The sequence below is a fragment of the Myotis brandtii genome, unplaced genomic scaffold (genome assembly GCF_000412655.1).
Source record: "Myotis brandtii unplaced genomic scaffold, ASM41265v1 scaffold329, whole genome shotgun sequence".
In the NCBI taxonomy this organism is placed as follows: domain Eukaryota; kingdom Metazoa; phylum Chordata; class Mammalia; order Chiroptera; family Vespertilionidae; genus Myotis; species Myotis brandtii.
Genome location: NW_005362676.1, coordinates 1,361,011 through 1,386,038, shown reverse-complemented (window position 1 = coordinate 1,386,038; position 25,028 = coordinate 1,361,011). Strand labels below are relative to the sequence as shown.

Genomic DNA, 25,028 nt, shown 5'->3' with positions numbered 1-25,028 from the left:
GCGGGGGAAGGGGATACATTCCGAGACCCCCAGTGGAGGCCTGAAGCCACGGGTAGTATCGAACCCTATCCATGCTATGTTTTTTTCTATCTAGACATTCCGATGGTAAAGTTAATTTAGGTACAGCAAGAGATCCTATATATTAAAAGGGTAATATGCAAATTGACCCTAACAGCAGAACGACTGGGAATGACTGGTCACTATGACACACACTGACCACCAGGGGGCAGATGCTCAATGCAGGAGCTGCCCCCTGGTGGTCAGTGCACTCCCACAGGGGGAGCTCTGATCAGCCACAAGCAGGCTGACATCTGCCAGTACAGCGGTGGTGGCAGGAGCTTCTCCCACCTCCTCAGCAGTGCGATGTCCGACTGCAGCTTAGGCCTGCTCTCCGCTGGCAAGTGGACATCCCCCGAGGGCTCCCAGGCTGCCAGAGGGATGTCTGACTGCTAGCTTAGGCCTGATACTCCGGGGAGCGGGCCTAAGCCAGCAGTGGACATCCCCCAAGGGGTCCCAGACTGTGGGAGGGCACAGGCCAGGCTGAGGGACCACCCCCGAGTGCACAAATTTTTGTGCACCGGGCCTCTAGTTAACAATAATAACTAATAAGATAGAACAATTATAACAATATACTTTAATAAAAGTTACATAATGAGGTCTCTCTCTCCTATTGTACTACACTCACCGGTTCACTTAAAGGATGCGCTTGCGGCTTCCCTCTGGCAGATCCGAATGGCAGCATCACTCCTCTTGTGCTTGGGGCCATTGCTAAGTAAAATAAGGGTCACTGGGACACAGGCACTGTGATACCAGGATGGTGGACCTGATGGCCTAGCAGGCTACTCAGCGGCTAATGGGCGGGAGCATTGCAGCGTGATGCGCTGGACAAAGGGGTGAGTCACATCTCAGGCGGACAGAGCTGGACAGCACGAGATTCACGCGAGTCAGAATAGCATGTAATTTAAAACGTATGGATTGTTTATTTTTGGAATTTCCCATTTGACATTTTTGAGACCATGACTGAAAGCCCAGAAAGTGAAACCGCAGATAAGGGGGGACTACTGGCTACTGGCATCTCATTGTGGTTTTAAGTTGCATTTTTTTGAGTAATGATACTAAACAGATCTTACTAGAGGCCTGGTGCACGAAATCTGTGCACTGGGGGGGTGAGGGTCCTGCGCTCTCTCCCAGTCCGGGAACCCTCGGGGGATGTCCGACTGATGGCTTAGGGCACGGCAATTGGACATCTTTTGCGCAATTTGGGCTAGAGAGGGACACGGGAGGTTGGCCAGCCGGGGAGAGACAGAGGGAGGGGTCCAGGGCATGTCCGGCCCATCTTGCTCAGTCCCGATCTGTCGGACCCCAGCAGCAAGCTAACCTACTAGTCGGAGCGTCTGCCTTCTGGTGGTCAGTGCACGTCATAGCGAGTGGTTGAATGGCTTTAGCATATCATTAGCATATTACGCTTTGATTCGTTGAACAGGTGACTGAACAACTGGACACTTAGCATATTAGGCTTTTATTATATAGGATTGGTGTTTCATGTCTCTTCAATGGTGAAATGTCTGTTCATTATCTAGATAGAAGTCTTTTTATTCTCACCATCGTAGAATACTTTCTTGCCTATCATGTCAGCAGTACTTCGATTTCACTTTGCTTTCTCGCTTACTGGCATTCACTGATTAGGCATCAATAACGAGAGAGGAGTTAGTGAGCAAGTGATTTATTTTGGGTCACTTAGGACTTCAGTTGTCAACAATTGTAACAGGTTGTCTGTTTGCTTGGTCAAGTGTAGTTGAGACATTTGAAGAGAGGAATTTGGACCTTGGTCATTTAACCTTTTTTGTTAATATGAAAAATTGGAAATTGACAGTAACTTGTGCCACAGTATAAAATATGATAGTTCAGCATTTACTCATCATTGAAATGATGATGCCTTCGAAGGTCTCGTTTGTTTCAGAGTGCCTTCTTCATTAAAAAATACTTTTTACCATGTGATTTTTGTGATATTATCTTGTGTAATTTTTTAAAAAAAATGTATTTTATTGATTTTTTTGCAGAGAGGAAGGGAGAGAGATAGAGAGTTAGAAACATCAACGAGAGAGAAACATCGATCAGCTGCCTCCTGCACATCTCCTACTGGGGATGTGCCCGCAACCAAGGTACATGCCCCTGACTGGAATCGAACCCGGGACCTTTCAGTCCGCAGGCCGACGCTCTATCCACTGAGCCAAACCGGTTTCGGCTATCTTGTGTAATTTTTATTTGTGATAACTGTCCTGTGGAAATTTAAAGTATACTTTACAAGGTATTGAGAAGGTATCCGTTTGTCATTTGTATTCACAGCAGGCACCCACCTGCCCGTTGTCAGGGCATCTGTCACCTATAGGTATGGCTGGGCAGTGCCTATCTGTGTATCAGAAACTGCTCAGATGTATCGGCCTCTGAGACTGAGGTTTGCTTTGCGGTCTTTTGAGCCTGTTGCTACAGTGTGCATTGGTTTTGTCACTTATTTAGCTCACTCATAGGAGCATGACTTGGACTGTGATTGGTGAGGCAGAGCTGTTAGAGCATGCCTGGATCCTCACCGCTCCACCAGCTTAGCTGCGTCACGCTTGGCAAGTTGCTTCTTAGTATTTCAGTTTCCTCTCGGGGACAATAATGAGGTTATTGTTGGCTTTACATCAGTTAACACATGTAAAGCAATTAGGATACCGATTAGCAGATGATAAAGACTCAGATGTTCCCGCTGCTGTTGCAATTGTTCTTGTTACTATTATTACACTGGGTCTTCCCTGGATACCTTTCCTCATGGTTTAGTCCCCTTCCTGCCGCCATACTTTCTCTCTCGCTTTGTTTTTCTCATGAAGGACTTCTTACTAACCTGCCATATATATTGGGTATTCTTCGGTCACTTGGGTAAAAAGCTGAAGAAAGCTATAGACATTGATTTGATAGTTTGGGCAATGGCTTGTAGTCCATGCAGGTTAGTTAGAAGTAGAGGGAGCTAGGTGGTTGGTTGGGACCAGGTTTGGGCGGGGCAGCAGTTAGAGGTACAGGTGTCTAGCCCTTGCCTGGACAAGCAGTGGAATTTAGAGGTTCAATATATGAAATTTATTTGCAACTGGCTAAAGCACTAACATTTTAGTTTTGGTTTTATTTTTTGAAGATCAGAGTGTGTTTCATGGTAGATAATTATACAAGAACTACAGTCATGCAAGTCTACATTATTGGATTAGCATCATAATTTAGCCTGGCATTTGGGGTACAGAGAGGCAAAGTTTTTAACCATCTTTCCCTTTTCTGCCTAAATGTCTTGCTACTGTTTCCAAGCAAAAATGTAGCAGGACTGGATTATTTTTTATGCACTAATTCATTGGTTAGTATTCCCACTGTTCCTTTGTTAATGTGAATTATTGACATTGATCAGTTTTATATTCATTTTTGGCATTTTATGGTCATTTTCATTTTATGTTCCCTTAAAAGATAGTGAAAGCTACAAGTATATATATTGTATACGAATACAAACATGTATTCTGGCAATAGAAATCACCCATGGACAGTTTTCTTTCTAAATGGAAATGTTCACTGTACTGCATTCTCAACTCTTTTATCCAACCATAAATTCAGTAGGCTGTGTGTATCAGGTGAATAGAAAGCATTATCATGTGATATACTTAGCGGGTGGGGAAATGGAACCCAGGGAGCCAGTTGGTGAATCTTGGAGTGCATACAATGTTACTGAACATTTCAGTAACAATCTCTGAAAAAATGGATTAGTGACATTAGACATGCTCAGTGGCCTAACATTGTATTTCTTAGCCAAATAAAACAATTGACTTTTAAACATTTATTTTTTTATTATTCAGCAAGTATTTGTGGAGCTATCTGCCAGCATAATGTTGTTAGAATTTGTAATAATGAAATATATTTAATTCTGTGTCGGAGTTAAGAGCAATTACTAACCCATCTCATATTTTTTTTCTTTATTAAGGAGTCGAATTTTGTGAAAAAGTCACAAAGAAGAAGTTTCTTCAAGGATCCTATCTAAGTGCACTTTTTGTTGATACGTCGTTTCTAGTAAGACACTTTTCATTTTTCTCTGATATGAAGTAAATAAGTACCATGGAAATGCTTTGTTTAAACATCTAACTTTGGGAGTTAACTATAACCCATTCAGACTGTCTGTGAGTTTGAATGGCAGTCATTTTGGAGTTTATCTTGGGGATTAATATAGATGAATTAAGGATTTATAGAGTCCAATTGAAGTGCATAAGAGTATATAGTGATAGTTTACCTGACACTGTTCAGATAACATGGATCTTTTCATCGTTGCCACCTCCATATCAATTACCTTGTTTGTTGGTTTTTTTAAAGAACAAAAATATCTACAGTAGGTAGTCTGTGTTTATTGTGGCAAGAATGAGGAAGATGGGAGGGTGTGAGGAGAATTGCATAAGGCGAGGAAGGAGTTTTCAAATAACAGATGAAGAGGACAAATCTAGCCCTGTTTCTTAAAAGGTGGGAAGGGTCAATGAAAAAAATTAAGCTAATTTAGGAGATGCTTGAAAATGTGGGCTTTTTTTGTGTGTGTGTGACTTTGAATTTATTGCCTTAAATCATAGGCCCATAATTGCAAGGCCCTGGAGTGCTCTATTTCGATTTTAAGCATTATTGGTCCAGGTTAATGGTTCCAATACGTCAGTAAGATGTGTAGTCTTACGCAGAAGTTTTCATGAGTGAACCCTCATCTGAAATCTACCTTTTTGTTTTTAATAGGGGAAAAACTACATCGATATTAGACTATTTTAAAAAAGTGGAATTTTGGAAAATGTTAGCAGGGGGTATTTCTGGAATGTTATAATAAGTTAGCGTTAACATTTCAAATATTAGATCTCGTTGATGAAGCCTGGTTATGTCAGTAAAAACCTTGGGAAAGGTACTTAAGACTTTTTGTTGTTGTTCTTGTCATTGTAAGAATAGTTTTGCTATTTAACATAAGGTCTAATTTTTTCCTTGAATATGTTAGAAAGTACTTTTATAAATTTAGAAAATGAGTTCCTTGTTAGAATACTTTATTCTGATATCAGTTTCTTGTAGCTTTATATTTTTATTGTTAAACTTGGAAGAACAGTGTATTCTTATATCTTTCAGTTTAGGAGAACATGGAGAACAGGCATTGTTTTTCAGTCGAAGCAAAGTATCCTTCAGACCAAAACTTACATATGTCCAGCAGGATGGGACTAAGGATGTCTCATTCACACTTTAAAATAGAATCCTTGGTCTTGTGTAAAATCTCTGAATGTTCGTTTTCTTTCTTTTTCGTCTTATTGACATTTCTCCTAAGTTCCTTTTGTCCGCTAACTGCTCAAAACGGAATGATGGGAGGTGGAGCACTGGAGGGAGCACTTAGCCTCAGAACTCTCATGCCCGTTGCTCAGAACTCTGGCCCTCTCTGAGCCTTGCTGATGGCTCTGTGCGTAACGGCAGCTGCTCTGTTCTGGGTCATGCTTAAGCGTTAGGAAGTTACGAGGCTTCCTTCCCTAACTAAGCTCCAGGATGTCGCCAGTGTCTTATTCTTCATGGCAGGCTTTCCATGGCTCTGAGGGTGATGCGTGAGTTCATAACTACTTGCTTAGGCGTTACTCTGAGAACTTAGATGGGAAATGAATGCTCTTTCCTTTTGAATAGATTCATATGTTGACTCAACAGCTTCCGATTAGGGATTTCCCCCTATACTTGTGCCCTAATTTGGAGTAGAAATTGGAGGAGTTGGCACAGAGATTGGGCAAAAATTTTTCTAACCTTTTTTCTTTTCTTTCATGTCTTGGAACTGTTTTGGGCTTCTGTTTTAGGTCTGTGATCCATTTTGAGTTAATTTTTTTATATGGTGTGAGGTAAGGGATGAGATTTATTTCTTTGCAAATGTAACACTTTTGAGAAGCTAATATAGTCCCCTGTTGAATTACTTCGGCATCTTTGTTGAAAATCAGTTGCCCATTATATGTGGGTGTATTTCAGGACTCTATTCTGTTCTTATTAATCTATAAATCTGTCCTTAACGACAACACTGTATTGTCTTGATTATACTGTAGCTTTATGGTGAGTCTTAAAAGCAGATGGTATAAATCCTCCAATTTTGTTCTTCTATTTCTAAGTTTTTCTATTCTAGGTCCTTTCCATTTCTCTTCATGTATTTTAGAATCAGCTGGTCAGTCTCTACAAAAATGCCTGATGGCATTTTGATTATGAACGTTTTTATCTTACAGGCCAGTTTGGGGAGAGTTGACCTCTTATGGGTATTTTTCTCTGTAGGCTTCTAATTTAATTCTGTTGTAGTCCAAGAACATACTTTGTGTATTTGTTACAAGTGCAGGATGTTGTCTGTGTTAGTGACTGTTTGGTGTGCACTAAACATTCTGCAGTTGTTGCGTGGAGTTTTCTAGAAATGTTAACTTGGTCACATTGGTCGATAGTGCGTTTCAAGACTTATCCCTTCTGATTTCCGATTATTCCAGTAACTGCTGAGTGAGCAGTATGGGAATCTTCAGCACTGATTATGGGCTGGTCTGTTTCTCCTTTTACTTCTTGGCTCATGGAATTTGAAACTATAATTAGGTGCATGCATATTTAGTGTTGTTTTTTTTTAATGTCTTCTTGATGAATTGGGTCCACTGTCTTGAAATGTCCCTCTTTATTTCTGGTAATATGTTGTGAAATAGTTTCTGAAATAGCTCACCTAGTTTTGCTTGTTTGTTTGTTTTATTGCCTTCTCTGTGTGTCTGTCTCTCTTATGTCCGCTTGCATAGTTTTTGACAAAGTCTGATGTTATACTGTACCCCCTTATGTAAATTTTCTGTTCATTTGGACTGCTCAAAAGACTTTTTCAAATGATTGTTTTAGTCATTTGGTTAGGATGTGCCATAGTTTGGTTTCCTTTGAGAAAATTCTTAGCTTTTTTTTTTTTTTTTTAGATTCTTTACATTACAACCAAATCTGGAAACACTGTCTGCCATATTTTATGACACAGACAGGTTATCCCTGTGCTTACATGCCATTTGCCCTTATGGTTCCTATGTGGATTGCACTGGATGAACATCCATCTACATATATTTTGTCATTGTCTTATTTCCTTAGAATTTTTGAAAGTGGAATATTTTTCAAGGGAAGCTGAAATTTAGGTTTCTTTTTGAAAAAATATTTTAAATGTGGGTCAAATCATTTAAGAACCTTCAATCTAGAGCAGTGATGGCGAACCTATGACACGCGTGTCAGAGGTGACACGTGAACTCATTTTTTTGGTTGATTTTTCTTTGTTAAATGGCGATTGCACTGGATGAACATCCATCTACATATATTTTGTCATTGTCTTATTTCCTTAGAATTTTTGAAAGTGGAATATTTTTCGAGGGAAGCTGAAATTTAGGTTTCTTTTTGAAAAAATAATATTTTAAATGTGGGTCAGATCATTTAAGAACCTTCTATAGGATAGTTTTGAGTGACTGATTTTCAAAGACAATACTAAATGTTTTGTTCCCTGGTGCTTACTTCCTTTTCATTTTATATTTTACCCCAAGGTGGGCACATTTTCCCTACAATATTAATATCATCAAGATGCCCAAGATTCCCCAAAGTGTATCTTTAGCGCTTCTGTCTGAGCCTTTTGTCTAGCTTCCTGCTTGACATTTCCAGTTGCCTGACCCATGACCATCTCAAGTTTAATGTGACCAAAATTGAATTCTTAAGTTCCTCTCTTTTAAAGAAGGAATGAATCCTTATAGATTTTCTCATGATAGATGCCTGTTTGGTTGTTAAAAGCATTCAGTTGTTGACTGTACATAGTTACTTTATTAGAAAGTTTATTTTAGTAGCTTTTGATAAAATTTAACAGGTAGTTGATTATTAGAATCATCCAAATGGTGTGTTCTGATGAGCAACCTCAAAGAGTGGTGTTTATTTAATAAGGGACAAGTTGAAGTAAAGTTCACCTTCTGTTTAAAGTCCATGCTCTTAAAATATTGATGTACTTAAACCACAGGTTCTTTAAAACAGTAAACAAAATTGGTTGTAAAAGACTGAACATCTGTAATCAGTATTAGAATGACTTGTTCTGAATCTGAGTGCTAGATTCTGGTATCTCGCAAATAAAGACAACAGAACCCATATTGGGAATCTTGCTTAAACTCTAGTTCCTGGTTTTTTTAAATGACATACTACAAAAAATAATTCAATTACCTGAGAGTTCAGTTTAAACTGATTTTTTTACTGTATTAATTTTGCCTGAATACAGTGATAGGCCTGGCATTTAATTAGATTCATTTTTGCCCCCTATGGTAAAGATAGATTGCTTTCTCTATGGGCAAAAAAGTACCCAATGGTGTTCGTTAAAGATGGGTTTTAGTTTTCAAGGTAGGTTTTAAATGTTGCTATTTCTACGAAAACTCCTTGTATTAAAGGAGTTTAATACTCCTGCAATTATTTTAAAGGTGCATGCATACTTTTTAGAGTATTGTATTTTTTGAAAGTGTAGTAAAATGATCTTTGCCACTTTAGCCAGTTGAAGTGCACAGTCAGTGGCATTAAGTAGCTGCCCATTGCCGAGCAAGGATCACCATTATCTGCAGAGCCGTTCCATCATCTCCTATTGAAACCCTGCACCCATTGGCCCTAACTCCCACCCCCTCCCTCCGGTCCCTGGCAACTGCCTGTTTACTGTTTCTGTCTCTGTGCATTTGACAGCTCTAAATACCTCATGTAAGTGGAATTATATAGCATTTGTTCTGTGAATTTATCAATGTCCTAGTATTTGCGCCACATCCCTCAAAAAATATTTTTATCATGCAAGTTTTGAAAGCACTAGGTTTTTACACAACTGTCATTCACAATATGACAAATTATATAATGGCCAGTCATTCCACTAGAGAGAGAAAGGGAATAGAAAATCCTAGTTTTTGAATGATCCAGAGTCAGAGGAAAATGGACATGGGGCTCATAGGCCACACCCACCAAGTAGGGCGCTGGGTTGATTCTACTCGGGGGCATTGATTTTGGCTTCATCAGGGAGATGTCGTTCCGATGGATAAGGGTTCATTAAATAGCCACCAGAAGAACATTACAGTAAGTGCATATTATTAGGGAAGTAGAGAGTGTCTTTGTGGGTTGACAAATCGTACTTTTGCTGGTGTCGGTGGCAGTTTGCAGGAAGTTTGTAAAGGCAGATTGGAGCTATCAGATTGTTAGCCATCGGAAGCCTTTAAGGGTATTTGATAATGTTTACGAGGAGAAGCTCTGGAGCTAGACTCCTTGTGTTCATATGCTACGCTACGCCTCTTCCTGTGTGACCCTGGACACGTTACATACTATCTCTGTGTTTCAGTAATCCTAGCTATCAAATGACTCAGAAGATGGCAGTTAGGGTTGAATGAATGAAAACGTATCCGGTATTTAGAAAAGCGCCTGGTACACAGAAAAGTCTCCTAAGTCTTGGCTCTTGTTGCTATAGTCATAAGCCTCGAGGAAAAACTCAAGAGTTTACAGTCGCACTCTTGTAGCCAGGACTAGAGGTAAAAAAGACTTAAGAGATATTTTAGGGGTCGAGTGAACAAGGCTGCAACTTTTTTTATTTTTTGTTAATCCTCACCTGAGGATATTTTTCCATTGATTTTTAGGGAGAGTGGAAGAGAGAGGGAAAGACAGAGAGAAACATGGATGTGAGAGAAACACATCGATGGGCTGCCTCCTGCACGTGCCCCGACCAGGGCCGGGCCTGGGAGGAAGGGCTTCACCTTACTTACTGGTTTTATGTGACCAGAAATGCACATAATACTCCTGTCCGCATGCAGCATCAAAACAGGTTTGAAATTAGTACAGCATTGTCATGATTTGCAAATCTATAGAACCTAAATTTTCGAATTTGTGTTTTCTTTTAGATCTTACAGAAAATTTCAGCGGTAGCCCTGGGACTAGAAGCTGCAGTAACAGAAGCCGTGTATGATGCATTAGGCTATTGAAGAAAAATAATTTTTGAATAAAATATTTGGAACAGAAGGGAGGAAAGGTGACCGAAAATGGGGCGGAAGAAAATACAAATCACACGCATAATGGACGAAAGGAACCGGCAGGTAAATGAACGTCTTAATTTATCTATTTAACAGATGTACATATTTTTTCTTTAAAAAGGAGAGTAGGATAAACGGTGAATTTTTCTTACACATAATTTTAAGTCTAAATATTTTTATTTTTAGACTAATTACATATTTTAGCAATCAGAAAGTTTTGCCTTTTTATCATGTGCTTTAAGGAAACACTTTATTTCAGAAATCATACGTGTTAATTACAAAAACATAGGCAGAAAGAAGAAAAGTAAAATCCCTGCAGTGATTTTATGTACACTAATTGTGTACATTTTTCATAATATATTTATTCTTCTGTACATTTCATTATTAGTATCCTACATATTGATCATTTAAAATTATCACCTCTATTTTCATATGTAGGTAATTCTTAACTAAAGCTATCAGTGAATGCGTTCTGGTCAGTTAAATTTTCAGGTTAACCAAAAAATAATCATATTTTTTTACAACTCTTGTTATTACAAATATTCTACATCATTTATGTACCGGGTGGGCAAAAGTAGGTTTGCAGTTGTTTGTATAGAAATAATCTATATTAATAAAAGCGTAATATGCTAATTAGACCAGATGTCCTTCCAGTCGAAGCCGGGGCTGCGAGGGAAGCCCGGGTGCCAGGTGAAGCCCAGGTCCCGGGTGCCAGAGGGAAGCTGGTGCCGGTAGCCGGGGGAAGAAAGGCCTACTCTTGCATGAATTTCATGCATCGGGCCTTCACTAAATCTATACTAATAAAAGGGTAATATGCTAATAAGACCGGACATCTTCCGGACGTCCTTCCTGACAAAGCCGGGCCTGGGCAAAGCCCCCTGCTTGTGGTCCTGGGTGCTGGCACCTGCAGCTGCGGCTCAGGAGAGAGGGAAAAGCTGCACACCCCGAGGTCCTGGGTGCCTGCGGCCAGCCAGAGGGAGGGAAGCCCAGGTCCTGGGTGCCTGCGGCTGGCTGGAGAAGGGAACCCTGGGCCCCAGGTGTGGCGCCGAGGCAGAGGCGGTTAGGAGCAATCAGGCTGGCAGGGGAGCAGTTAGGGGCGATCAGGCAGGCAGAGGTGGTTAGGGGCGATCAGGCAGGCAGGCGAGCAGTTAGGAGCCCGGATTGCGAGAGGGTTGTTTGACTGCCGGTTGGGATTGGGCCTAAACCGGCAGTTGGACATCCCCCGAGGGGTCCCAGATTGGAGAGGATGCAGGCCGGGCTGAGGGACCCCCCCCTCCCATACACAAATTTCATGCACCGGGCCACTAGTAATAAATAATAATACAATAACAAACTGTGTTTTGCTTGTGCACAACAATTTGTATTTGTCTGAGAAGGTCTTTATTTCTTTTAAAGTACAATCTCAAGATACAGCATTTCAGGTTGGTGGGTCCTCCCCCGCCCTCCGACACTTGAAGCGTATCTGTGTGCTCGTCCGCATTGCATGTGTCTGAGGAGAACTTGGATGTAGTTCTTACATTTACACTCATGTGATAAGGTGCTTTTTTCCCCTCTGGCTTCTTTCAAGATATTCTTATCTTTGATTTTTATAGCTTATATATCATACGCCTTGCTGTCGTTTCTGGGTTTGGAGGGGTTTTTGTTTGTTTGTTGTTTGCATTTATTTTGCTTGGTGTTCTTTGAGCTTCCCGGATCTGTGGTTCGGTGTCTTAACATTAATTTGGGGAAATTCTCAAATGTTATGATTCAAATATTTCTTCTGTTATTTCTCTTTCTTCTCTTGCTGCTATTTACAGCTTCTGTTGACATGGCCTCGAGCTCGGAGGTTTCTCCCTCATTAGTTGCATCCTGCTGACGGACCCATCAAAGACAATCATTTATGTTAGTGTTTTTATTGCCAGCATTTAAAAAGAATTTTTTAGGAAAAGAATTTCCACCTCTCTGCTTACCTGTTGCTGCATGCTGTCTACTTTTTCCATGAGAGCCTTAGTATGGTAATCATAGCTGTTTTGAATTGCTGGTCCGATAATTCCAACATTTATTTTTATTTTTAGATTTTTAGAGTGGAAGGGAGGATGAGAGACAGAGAGAAACATCGATGTGAGAGAGACACATCGCTTAGTTGCCTCCCTCACGTGCCCTGATTGAGCCTGCAACTGAGGTACATGTCCTCGACTGGAATCGAACCAAGGCCCTTTAGTCCTCAGGCCGGTGCTCTACCCACTGAGCCACCCCGCCTAGGGCTGATTCCAGCAGGTCTGCCGTGCTTCTGATGCTTGCTCTGTGTCTGCAGACTGTTTCTTGCCCTTGAGTAAGCCTTGTAAGTGCTGAAAGCCAGAGGTGACGCCCTAGGAAGGAACGGCAGGAACAGGCCCCAGGACTGTGGTGGGGGGCCGGGGGGACGGGGGGGAGAGCGGGCGTGTTCTGGAGCCTCGCTGAGATATAGACTAAGTTGTGAACAAAAGTGACCACTGACTCCAGTCACATAAACGGAAGGACATGGGGATGTTAACAAGTCTTCATGGATCACGGGGAACGGAGTCTGATGGCAGCAGGCTGAGGCGAATGGGTGGCGTGAGATTGGAGAAGGTAGAGGTGTTTCTATCAGGCATGTGCACTCGGGGTAGGGCAAGAAGGGGCGGCACCTGAGGAGCAGGGCGGGGTCAGGAGAGGCCAGAGCACGTCCAGAGCGTATCGCTCTGGTGGAGAGGACGGGCCACTGGTGGGGAGGAGCCTGGAGTGTACGGGAAGGAATGGGAGCGAAGTGCCATCACCAACAGCAGAGACGGGAGGGCGTGGGAAGGTAATGGAGCGTTTGAACAGACAGACTTGGGATGAGAAGTGAGATGAGGGAGCTCCCGCCCATTTCTGTTTCCTCAGCGGAGAGTGGATTGGAGGGAGGGAGGTAGGAAGTAGCTGACTGGGAGAATGGGCCCGCCAGACACGCCAAGTCGTGGTTGCCAGGCAACACCGAGGGCTGGCTGAGGTTTATGATCATCAGTTTAGAAACACCAAGTGGTTGTGTGTGTGTGTGTGTGTGTGTGTGTTCCCAGAAGTGTGAGCTACTTGGATAGAGACGCAGGGATCATTGGGTATAAGGATGGGGGTCGGCCCCTGGGCGGGGCTCTGCAGGCAACTATATGAAGAGGGAAGAGGGAGGAAGTTGTGTTTGCAGGGAGTGAAAATAGTGATGGACCATGGGATCGACAGAGGACAGACGGTACCAGCGTGGTGAGATGAGTAACGGGGGTTGATAAGGGTGAAAGAGTTTCTGGAGACAGCACTCCGTGGGACAGCTGGAAAGGGGCCGGCGGAGTGGAACGGGTGAGATGATTGCTGGGAGGCGGAGTTACAGGTGTGCCTTCAGGAGCGGGCACTTGGCGTGTGGTAGAGGCTGATCATTTGGAGTTGGGAGACGCAGGAACTGAGAGGCCACGGTGTTTGCAGTGATCTTTCCCCCTCACCCCCGCCCCCCCCCCAATGCTGAGTCACCAGAGACAGAATACGAGCCGGGCTAGGCAGAGAGGTGGGTAGGTGATGCTCATCAGTGTGCGAGGGAGAGGGCCAGGGGGTCGCTGGGTGCCTGCCACAGGTGGTTTGGCTGGTATAAATGCCATGGCGTGAGCTGAAAGTACCGGGGGTTTTGAAGGGGAAGGAGGGAAAAATAATTTAGAAGAGACTAGGGAGCAAAAAGGACGTATCTTCCAGGCTGAACAAAGATCGGTCTCTGTTGGAGAGGCCTGCAGGGATGGGAAGAACGTTGAGAGGACATTAGGGAGCGGGCTGGTCCTAGGCTGTGCGTTTCAGTGGGTGCGACACGAGGGCCTGGGAGAGGGCGCGTTAGGTCAGATGTGCTCAGTTCAGTTGTGTGGGGAAGAGTTGAGTGAGGAGGGGTTTCTGGAGGGAGGACTTGGGGTTTCTGGTGGGAACCATTTTAAGCCAGACGGTCAGGGGCCACCGGCACTTGTTTCCTTCTGTGGTCCTTTGCCTCCTGCAGGAGAGTGTGGCCAGGGGTAAAGCAATAGCCCCTAGGCGGCTGCCCTACCAGAGCCCGTGGAGGTACCAGATCCACACGGGACTGTCACACTATGGCAGATGGGGAGGTAGAGGCTCATGGGGGGTGTGAAGCTAGGAACCTTTTCCATCTTCAAACTCGGACTCAGCATTAAGAAGACTCATTTTCAGGGAGCCTGTGTTCAAGTACTACTAATGCTTTTTACAAATGTTTTTAATTGATTTTTAGAAAGAGAGGAAGGGAGAGGGATGGAGCCACACCGGCAGGGTGACGACTAAAGCTTTTAATAAAAATGGCCTTTTCCCCTTTGCTTGCCTAGGTCACCTTTACGAAGAGGAAGTTCGGGTTGATGAAGAAAGCCTATGAGCTCAGCGTGCTCTGTGACTGCGAGATCGCGCTCATCATCTTCAACAGCTCCAACAAGCTGTTCCAGTACGCCAGCACCGACATGGACAAGGTGCTGCTCAAGTACACCGAGTACAACGAGCCGCACGAGAGCAGGACCAACTCGGACATCGTCGAGGTAACGGCCCGCTCCGCCTGAACCGCAGGCATAACCGCGTCTTTCATTTAACAGCTGTAACTGTTAGATGCTTTCTACATCCCAGCTATAGATCAGTCATAGATACATCTTGTCTCTGAATCATTTCTTTGTTTTTAAATATATTTCTATTGATTTCAGAGAGGGAGGGGGAGGGAGAGAGAGATAGAAACACCAGTGATGAGAGAAATCATTGATTGGCTGCCTCCTGCATACCCCCCCAGGGGTCGAGCCCGTAACCCGGGCATGTGCCCTGACCGGGAATGGAACTGTGACCTCCTGGTTCATAGGTCAATGCTCAACCACTGAGCCACACCAGCCGGGCTGGATCATTTCTTGGGAGGATCTAGTTGTTGCATGGGATGAACCACTTCGGCTATAACCGTGTCCTACTCATGGAGACACAATAAACAAGGCTGTGGTACCATAGACCCGGCATCAGCTAGCACGTCCCCTGTTTTTAAGTTAATATTCTAAGAAACGATTATCACTGAGTTACAGCTTTAATGTCTTAATTGTGTGATTATGTCAGTGATTGCCCACAACTCTAACCACTAATGAAGTGAAAGGAAGGGAAGTCGATACGATTTCTCTTTTGCTAACAGCGCTTTAGTTGTGGGGGAAGGGTGTCTTCATTCTCCTCCATCTGCTGCCCGTCAGTATCCTAATCCCGCCAACCTCATTGGCGGGAAGGAAAGAGACGGGATTGTTTTTAGAACGATTTCTCTCTATTCGGAAGTGGTGTTCTAAAACAAAGCCTTCAAAAAGGAGGACCCGCATGCTTCCCCTTGCAAACTCTTCTCATAAAAGCTAGCGTCCCGTGTATGTTCCTAATGGCATTTCCAGTTAGCTCAGTCTTTACTTTGGTCTTATTTGTTATATTTGGAGATTTTGCTTCATTTTTATTCATATTTATTTTACTCCTTGAAAAGAGAGGCACTTTGGCTTCATCTTGTAATATTAGAAAATGATTTCAATAAATGAGGTATTTCCTTGGTGAAAGTACTGGAACAATGTGAAATGATGCACAACCAACTATAAAAGGAGGAATGACGCTCCAATGGAGATTTCATTCAAATCATTGAAATTTAGGTGAAGATACTTTATTGTGTAGGAATCTATTTTCTGCCACAGATTTTATTATAGATCTGACAATGAGATTTATATGTTTTCCCTATATTTCTCTGCCTTAGCCATTCCTTTTTTCACAGTAATTGTGACTGCCAAAAAAAAAAAAATTCTCCTACTTGTATTAAAAGAGCCCTTCTGTTACTTTTAAAGCAGTTAATTGTTTGAAAATAGAAGGAAAAGTGCAGCATAATTACAGTGAGGATTCGTCTCTGCTGCTTGGTTTGCCGGGTTGTATTTCAGTGGCTCACTCGGGGAGCCGCCCCTGACAGTGTCTGACGCTTTTGTTTGGCGCTTGTTGAGCGCTTCGCTTAAACTGCGTGGTGACGTTGGCTACGCCCCTTCACTGTAAATTACTGTATATCATTGAGCATTTTTGGTCCATCTCATCACTTACATCCAGCACGAACTATGCAGCAGCCTTTTCCCTTCATATAGACACAGTGAATTTTGAGTCATAACTTTGTAAATGAGGAGATCACCATTCGGGTTCGCTTTAATATGGATTTAACTGGATTTTCTTGAAATGGGGATGATCCCTGTGTGTCTAGTTTAAAATGATATCTTCTTTTTTAAATCTCGATTTCTTATAAAAGGTTGCAGTGCCTTAAGTCAACCAAAAAAAAACAGTTGACTGTAATACTGTCAACAAATAGTTGTCGGAGCTGGTTTCCCTGTGGAAGGCGCGGCCACCTTCTGACCTGATTCTCTGCTCTGTGACGGGGGCAGCAGTGTCGCTCTGGGCCCCAGAAGTCGAGCGTGCGTTGCACAGGCAGCGTGTGCCTCCTCAGAGACCAGGAAGAATACGATCTCACTCGGTCCTCCCAGAGCTTCCAGGAGACACCCCGTCTTCATCTCTGCGTCCGAGTGTCGGGGAGCAGGTCTCAGCCCTTCTCAGCCGTCTCCTATGTTGCTACATCTGCTTCAATAGGAAGGAGAACTTTTGCAGCCCAGGTATCCACTGGGATTCTGATATTTTCTTTAGAGTTGGAATTCGTAGAGGGAACATAACTCTTACCAGCAGGTTTTTATGAAGTTCATAAATGCAGAGGGTAGGAGACAGTTGATGATCAGGGACTCATTTGTTGTGGTAGAATGCGTGCTAAGGCTTGCTTCTCCTTTGCTGTGTGTTAATGCCTTGCTGAGGTCGCCTGCGTTTCAGACAGCGGTGGGTGCACCTGTAAGATGTTCTTTCTCCCACATAGAAGGTGCCACAACTCAGCCGCACTAGCAGTGCACACGTCTGAGTCCTTCTATCAGCCGTGGCCCTGGCTTATGCTCATGCAGCACAGACTCTGAGCCACCCCGAGTTCACCAGATAAGAGAAATGACAAATCCTCATATCGAGCTGCCTAGGGCCCAGACACTTCACAGCGCTTTACAGATATCTCACTCAAAGATATTTTTAGAATGCGATTGTATTTCCCCTTTTCCGAGTTCCCTTTCAAACAGCTGTAGGCATTGCAAGCCCACTTTCTCATGTCCATTTGCTCATTGGACAACAGTAACTGGGGGCTTTGAGCGTGGGCTCTGCAGTGGTGTTACTTGGAGAGCTCCAGCTCAAGCCAGTGCCCGTTCCTCCTGCCCAAGTTTGATAACCCACTGGGATCAGCTTTTTCCAGCCGAGGGTTTTATATCCACGAACTTCTAACACGTTGGTGTGCGGTGGGCTAGACTCTTTAGCCTTCTCATGTAGCATGAAATGGAAGCATATAAACCGCTATAAGCGGTCGACTCTAGTGTGTTTCCTTATGCAATGTGGTCAAGTGTAACTAACTGGGAACCTGGTGAGCAGCTTTCCTAAGGCCTCTAGCTGAATTCACCCATTTCCGGGTGCATATTTGTTCGTCTCTACAATCGGCAGGATTTTACCTGAATGTCCTTTGGCAGAGCGTTGACTATTAAAGTGGAGTCAACTGTAGATGCATTTCCATGTGTCCTACACACCAGCCCTTTTGGGACGCACTGTGAAGAGAGAGGGCGGGTGTTCTGTGTTAGCCACACCTGCATGGTCTGCAGCATGAGGACACGTGTGTTGTGCCTGTGGAATTGGATCTGTATGTTGTCTGGGAGCGCTGTGCTAAATACATACTAAAGCTGTTGGTGTTGGAATCTTGTGGGATAAACAGATAGTGAGAAAGACACAACACTCATTTATCCACCTTCCAATTTTTAAAAAGAATATTTTTATTGATGTCAGAGAGGAAGGGAGAGGGAGAGAGAGAGAAACATCAATGATGAGAGAGAATCATGGATCGGCTGCCTCCTCCACACCCCACACTGGGGATCGAGCCCACAACCTGGCATGTGCCCTGACTGGGAATCGAACTGTGACCTCCTGGTTCATAGGTGGACATTCACCCACTGAGCCAGGCCAGCCGGGCACACCCTCGTGTGGAGTAGGGTTTGTGTAGGGGAGTGATCCGGGTAAGGAAGGGTCAGGTGGAGATAGTTGATGGGGAGAGCGCCTTGAACGCCAGGCTGTGGCATTTGACATTTGTCCCATGGCCCTTGGCCACAGAAAATGAGCATTTTAAAGAGGTTTACAGCTTTTGAAAATAGACTGTTCTCTCATCTCTTAATTCCATAGGTTGTTAGTAATGCTGAGGTGTATGAAGGAGAGTGCGTCTCACTTGGGGAAGGGAGAGTAAGTGGGGTGCAGGCTGTGTCCTGAAGGAAAAGTCCGGGTACTTCTGCTGACAGGCAGTCTGTACCTCCCGCCCCCCCCCCCCCCCCCACACACACACACTGCAGAGCCTGCGCAGCCAGCCGTGTGCTCTGGGAAAAGCCACCTTCACGGGAAGTGTAACCTGCACTGGGAAAGGCAAAATGATCAGACTTCTTAGAAGACAAAGGGGAAAATGTCTGCCTAATGTTGAGGAAGGGAAAGCGTCTTATCCAAGACATAAAAATTACTGCCATAGGGGAAAACTGTAAAGGAGAAAGTGGGGACATTCGACTTTATTAAAATTAAGAACCATTTTCATCCAAAGACAGGTATTAAAAAAACATGCCAAAGAATGGGGAAAGGTTTTTACAGCGCGTACAATCAGCAAAGGACTTGTGTTGATTACAAATAAAAAATGGCTCTAAAGCAATAAGGAAGAGAAACAGCTCAGGAGAAAACTTGGCAAAGGACTTGACAGGCACTTCACACAAGAGAAAACCCAAATGGCCAGTAGATATGACATGTGCTTTATTGTCTTAGTCATGAGAGCAACGCAGACTCAGTCCTCGTCGCAGGTGGGACATGTCCGCTGATACAGCTGCTGAGAAACAGTGTGGCATCGTCTGGTCCAACTGAAGAACATTTTATGAACTAACAGCTTCACTCAATTACTTTAGAGAGATGTGTGCAGATGTGTAGACTATCTGCAAAAATGTACATACGGCCCGACCGGTGTGGCTCCGTGGTTGAGGGTCAACCCATGAACCAGGAGGTCAAGGTTCAATTCCCAGTCAGGGCACATGTCTGGGTTTCAGGCTCAATCCCCAATAGGGGGCATGCAGGAGGCAGCTGATCCATGATTTTCTCTCATCATTGATGTTTCTCTTTCTCCCTCTCCCTTCCTCTATCTGAAATCACTGATCGGCTGCCTCTTGCATGCCCCCTGTTGGGGATCGAGCCTGCAACCTGGACATGTGCCCTGACCAGGGAATTGAACCATGACCTCCTGGTTCATGGGTCGATGCTCAACCATTGAGCCACGCCGGCCGGGCTTGATGTACTTTTCTTTATGTATGCTTCACAATTAAAATAAAAAAAAATTAAAAGTTTTTATGCATTTTCACCTTGTCTAGGAAACATAAGAAGTGTCTTTCAAAATTGGGAACAATTATTAAAAATGGGGAAAGGGAGAACTTTTCTCATTTAAAAAATCCTAATGGTCTAAGTTCCTTGCGACTTACGACATTATTCTGTTATTTCACACGTGCTCATTTGTACCTTGTGCTCCGTCTGACTGATTCCCCACTCAGCCAGCACCCAGGGAGCATGCGCTGCTCAGCTGCCTGCGGAAGGGAGGGTGAGGGTGGGTGGCGAGAGCTGGAGGCATGTACTCTGAGCTGCTTGGGCAGTTAAACCCGGGCCGACACCTCTGAGTACTTGCAGGCCCGTAGTTTCACTTCTGAGTGCGGAGGCTCCGTGAGTGTGGAGTGGAGTTTGACAGTTACCATCCCAGAATGGAGCACACACTAAGGAACATGCTAGTTCTCTTAGGCAGGAGTTAAACACGCAGCTTCTCAGGCCTGGCCCTGCCGACCAGGCAGGTGGCGGCTCCCGGGAGCCGTGGAGCCGAGGCCGGCCTGTGTCTTCTCCGCCTCGCCCGGCCTCGCAGATCACAGCATTCCACTTGTTAGCACCCGGGCCCGGGAGCCCTCGCTGTGGGCTGTGTGGTCACGATAAGGAGACGGAAAAGGCCTTTTTAGGTAGCGGGTCCTCAGAACCGCTCTCCGTGCTCGGGCGATAAGGACGCAGTTGGCTCCCGGCAGAGGCACATTAGTTCCTTATCTGCGGCTGATAGCAGCTCGCATTCCCTCCAGGACCGGCGGTGAGAGCCACTCCCCGGAGAGCAAGCAGGCTGACCCCACCGTTGTGCAGTGAACACTGGGTGTAACTGCTAAACAGGCCATGTTTCTTCGTAACAAAAGGTGTTCAAAGAGACACGCACTTGGTGATCGCTGTCAGTGAAAGTGCAAGACTGCGTGGTCTACTCGGAAGGCTGAGGAAGAGGAGGGAGCTGTCCGGGGACGTGGGGCCGGGAGAAGTCGGCCGCCTCATGATGACATGTGCGGAGGCACCTGCTGTGTGTTCTGTGTCAGGGCTGTGCGGGCATGGAGTTCCTCGGAGCGGAGTTCTGAGTGTTAACACCTTCCTGCGATAGCAGCTCGCGGGCTTTGGCAGGGCGGGCGCTGCGGGGGGAGGGGGCCTGTCCTCATCCTGGGTTCCAAACAACAGGACCTTTTATGGCCAAGCGCACGCCGGCGTCCCTGTGCTGAGTGAGACCGCAGCCCCGAGGGCTCAGGCCGGTGCTGGGACCAGCTGCAGGGTGTGCTGGATGCTATGGTCGGAGACTGGTGGGTGTCGGGCATTGTGCGTGGGGCTCCTAGCACATACCGAGTAGTTTGAGACGCTAATATATCTGTACTAATGATTTTTGATGGTTCTTTAAGCATGAAAAGAAAATCAAATTTAGTGAAGTGAAATCGTAAAATAACTACTTCAGAGAAACTAAGAAAAAAGTCACAAATCTTAATGTATTGTGTGATTACTTTTTACTTCTTCCAAGAAAAGAGGAGTAAAAGTGGCATTCACAATTATTGTAAGTCATGTTTTAAAGGAGGCCAAAATCTGTTACGATGGATTAATTTAAAAGATTCCTCAATCAAATTTAAATAATTATTTATGAATGAACTTATCTAGTGCTGGTCTATGGATCAAACCATTTCCTAGTTAAATGAACTCTGGGAGGTAGGCTTACCTGGAAAATTTCACCTTCCTAAAGCTTCCCTTTGGTTGGCTAGAAAATCAACAAATCTCAAAGCTACTTAAGTTGTTGGACCCAGGAATTCTGTGAAATAAGACCCACGAGGACTTTTAAAAACAGACCTTCTAGAAGTAAGTTAGTATTCCATAGATTGTCAAGCCCTTGGTTTTAAATACTGGACAAATCATTTCATGATGATTTTTCATTTAAAAAATTTAAAAGTAGAAACCCAGCTGTGCAGAGTATTTTCACTATATTAGTAAGAAGAAGAAGAAAAGTCATTTTGGTGCAGGGATACTTGCTGACATTCGAGAAAATTCTCCAGGAAGTCACTTGAGTGGATTAAGTTAACCCATGAAGTGCTATGGAAAGAGCAGGGGAGATAATGCTGAGTCACTTATTTTTACAAATTTTAAAAAGATGTAAGGGCGCTAATACATTCATTCTATATAGGAAGGAGTCGTTACTGTCATATATTAAGTATTTGAGTTTGTATACTTCCAAGTTATGTAGGAAAATGATCATATTTCAGAGCAGGTGAAGAAGGAAATTTTGGGGATATTGTGCTGATTTGATTCTCTCTGGGGATTAGGATAAACTCTCAGAGCACAGTCAGTAGATGAAGTTGCTGAATGTCCATTTTTTTTAAGGTACATCCTAACTTCTTAGGGCATCATCATGATACATTTCTATTTGGGTTCCCACGCGCATTAGCCCTCTCGGGTATGGGGGTGAGGCGCTCATCAGGGTGGGCTGAGGCTGGAGAGCGGTGAGCCATGGGTCGGTATTCTCTTGCAAGTTCGGAAAGGAAGAGTCCACACAAACACTCCTTTGCTGTTGGGGTGCAGAGGGAACATGGATTTTGCTTCTGCCTCACCGAGGAATGAAGTCCATGTGATCACGTGAGACCATGCCAGTGGCTCCTGTGTGCTCGTAGTCGACGTTACAGAAAACCTCGCGGCACGTCAGTATCCTGTGTGTGTGAACTTTCCAATTGTGTTTCAGACGTTAAGAAAGAAAGGCCTTAATGGTTGTGAGAGCCCCGATGCTGACGATTACTTTGAGCACAGTCCACTCTCGGAGGACAGATTCAGCAAACTAAATGAAGAGGGGGATTTTATGTTCAAACGAGGCCCTGTAAGTACTTCCCCTCGCCTCTACTTGTGATGTGTTGATCCTTTTTGTTAACTTCATCGTCTAGGCTCTGAACAAGAAGGAGCACCGAGGGTGCGACAGCCCAGACCCCGATACTTCCTATGTGCTAACGCCACATACAGAAGAGAAGTATAAAAAAATTAATGAGGAGTTTGATAATATGATGCGGAATCATAAAATCGCAGTGAGTACTACCGTCTGGTTTGTGCTTTTAACTTGTGCATGAAGAGACTGACCACACGTCTTGTTTATTTTCAGTGACGGCAGTGATAAGTAGGAGGAGGAAAAAAAGCGTATTTTACTTTATAGAACTTTAGGTCAAAATTGCTGAAATCTCATCATACCTGTTCAGTGCCTTAAACATAGACGTGAGGAGAAACGTTCTAATCAGGCTCGCTTCCCACTGCGCCCTGTACCTGTGGGTAGGGCACCTACCACGTCCTGGATTCCATTTTTCTTCTCTGTAAAGGAGTGGGTTGCCTCACATCATGTTTAAGGTCTCGTCAGCTCTGAATTTCAGCGATTTTAACTGTAGGGTGCATATGACTGCCCTCTCCCTCCTAGGACTTAAAAAAATATTTCATGCACTTTAAATAGATATTGAGACTATGGGCTATTAAATGGTTAGATTTATTTAAAAATTTGCTGTTTCAGAATTATTATTAAAATATATTTTTATTGATTTCAGAGAGGAAGGGAGAGGGAGAGAGAAACATCAATGATAAGAGAGAATCGTGGATCGGCTGCCTCCTGCACGCCCCCTACTGGGGATGGAGCCCGCAACCCCGGCATGTGCCCTGACTGGGAATTGAACTGTGACCTCCTGGTTCACGGGTTGACGCTCAACCACTGAGCCCCGCTGGTGGGGCTCAAAATTATTTTTCCTCATGTTGTGTAGTTGCTGTAATCGTAGCAGCTCACTGTTTGGCTCTTTGTAAATGTCTTCAAACCACTTGGCAACAACATCTCCTGTGCTTTGCTGAGCCTGTGGGCACCGGGGAAGGGAGCCCCGGCTCTATTTCAGTTTAAGAAGCAGCTTCTTAACCTGGTTGCAGAGTGAATAGTCGTTGAGAACTGTCCACGCTCACACCTCCAACCACAAGGAAACGGTCTTCCTTTGAGCTCACGCTCCTTGGACAGCTCTTCAGAGTTCTCATTGGAAGCCCCGTTGGCAAGAGCTCCTCACGGCAGCTGTTGTGAATCTGAGTCTCAAACGCTGAGTGTCGTGTAGGCCTCACGGGACACGTTGGTTCTGATGCTGACATTTATTTCACCGTCAGAGTTAACGCTCTTAAAACTATGCCCTGAAGTATGCATCATGGGTTATTTCTTCAGAGCAGTCCTATACTGTACACGCCACTCATGAAAGATAGACTTAAGGACATATTTTTGTGCTAATACCATCGTTGTCTTTAAAAACAAAACAATAGCAAACAAAACAATAAAATTCCTTCTGACCTCATAGGGATGTTGGTGACCCTGCAGTTAATGTTAAGCTGCAAAAAATATTGTGTAAATACAAGTGTTTACCTTTGAAAAAATTTTAAATCTTATGTCCATTGTTTCGTGTCTGTTAATGAATTATAATTTTCTACCTGAAATAAACCATTGAATAGAATATATAAACTGTATTCTTCCAACTTTGAATTAGCAGTGTTTCCTTACTTTGCAAATCACTTTAAAAAAGTCTGAAGAGGAAAGGTTTTTCTCTCATTTTAAATGATAAAAAGGATTGTTATTTATCATGGTTAACACATCCCTTGAAAATGGTCTATGCAGGAATGAAAGAGGAAAACAGAAAATACTTTGAAGGGGGTGTGGACTGTTTGGAGGGAAGGAAGATAGCATTGATAATAGTTATAATTTAATCATCAGACAATTTAGAGAGAGCTTGTCAGTTGTTAATTTTATTGTTTAGATTATTTTTTCCCTTTCGTTACACTCGGATTGCTTTGTGCTACATATGTAACTTAATTGTTGTTTTTAGTTTTGTCCATTAAGAATGTCAGTCAATTAAATCATTCCAGGGTTATTTTAATGTCTGAAATTCTATGTATTAAGTTTATAATATTTCTACACACTTTGCCCTTTTTATTATAATGGGAATCTCCCAATAGAAATGTAATGTTACTAAACTGGTTTCATTAAAGTGATGATTTATGCTTAACTTGGTAACATGATATATTTTGTAATGTCTAAATTTGACCACAGTACTTTAACATTAGGTTGACTTTTTTATCTCTGAATGTTTGAAATATATAACATATACATTATGTCAGAATATATGTATTAATACATAAAAAATGGAAAAGGTTCATGTGAAACATACTCCTGTTTAAATATAATTCTAAAGGAAAGAGCTTACACCTGCAAGTTGAAGATTTATAAGGATCTGTCCCCATCCTCTGCTTTTAATAACTAGTTAGTTAGTGAAGTTCATAAGTGAATGCGTTTACATAGATGGAAATGAAACTGACAGCTTCTCTTCTTGTTCTTTCTTTACAGCCTGGGCTGCCGCCTCAGAACTTCTCCATGTCCGTCACGGTCCCTGTGAGCAGCCCGAACGCTCTGTCCTACACCAACCCCGGGAACGCCCTGGTGTCCCCGGCGTTGGCAGCCGGCTCCGCGTTGGCGGACTCGGGCAT

General features: G+C 43.8%; 1 protein-coding gene across 1 annotated transcript in view; it reads left to right on the top strand.

The window, feature by feature from the left end:
• The first annotated feature begins 3,973 nt into the window (after positions 1–3,973).
• MEF2A (myocyte enhancer factor 2A) overlaps positions 3,974–25,028 on the top strand; it is a 34,673-nt gene continuing 13,618 nt past the window's right edge. The window contains exons 1-5 of the mRNA XM_005871108.2: positions 3,974–4,080; positions 9,930–10,121; positions 14,393–14,596; positions 22,234–22,365; positions 24,889–25,026. Coding sequence (XP_005871170.1) covers positions 10,068–10,121; positions 14,393–14,596; positions 22,234–22,365; positions 24,889–25,026 — 528 coding nt within the window. The 5' untranslated portion in view covers positions 3,974–4,080; positions 9,930–10,067. The remainder of the gene's footprint in view (positions 4,081–9,929; positions 10,122–14,392; positions 14,597–22,233; positions 22,366–24,888; positions 25,027–25,028) is intronic.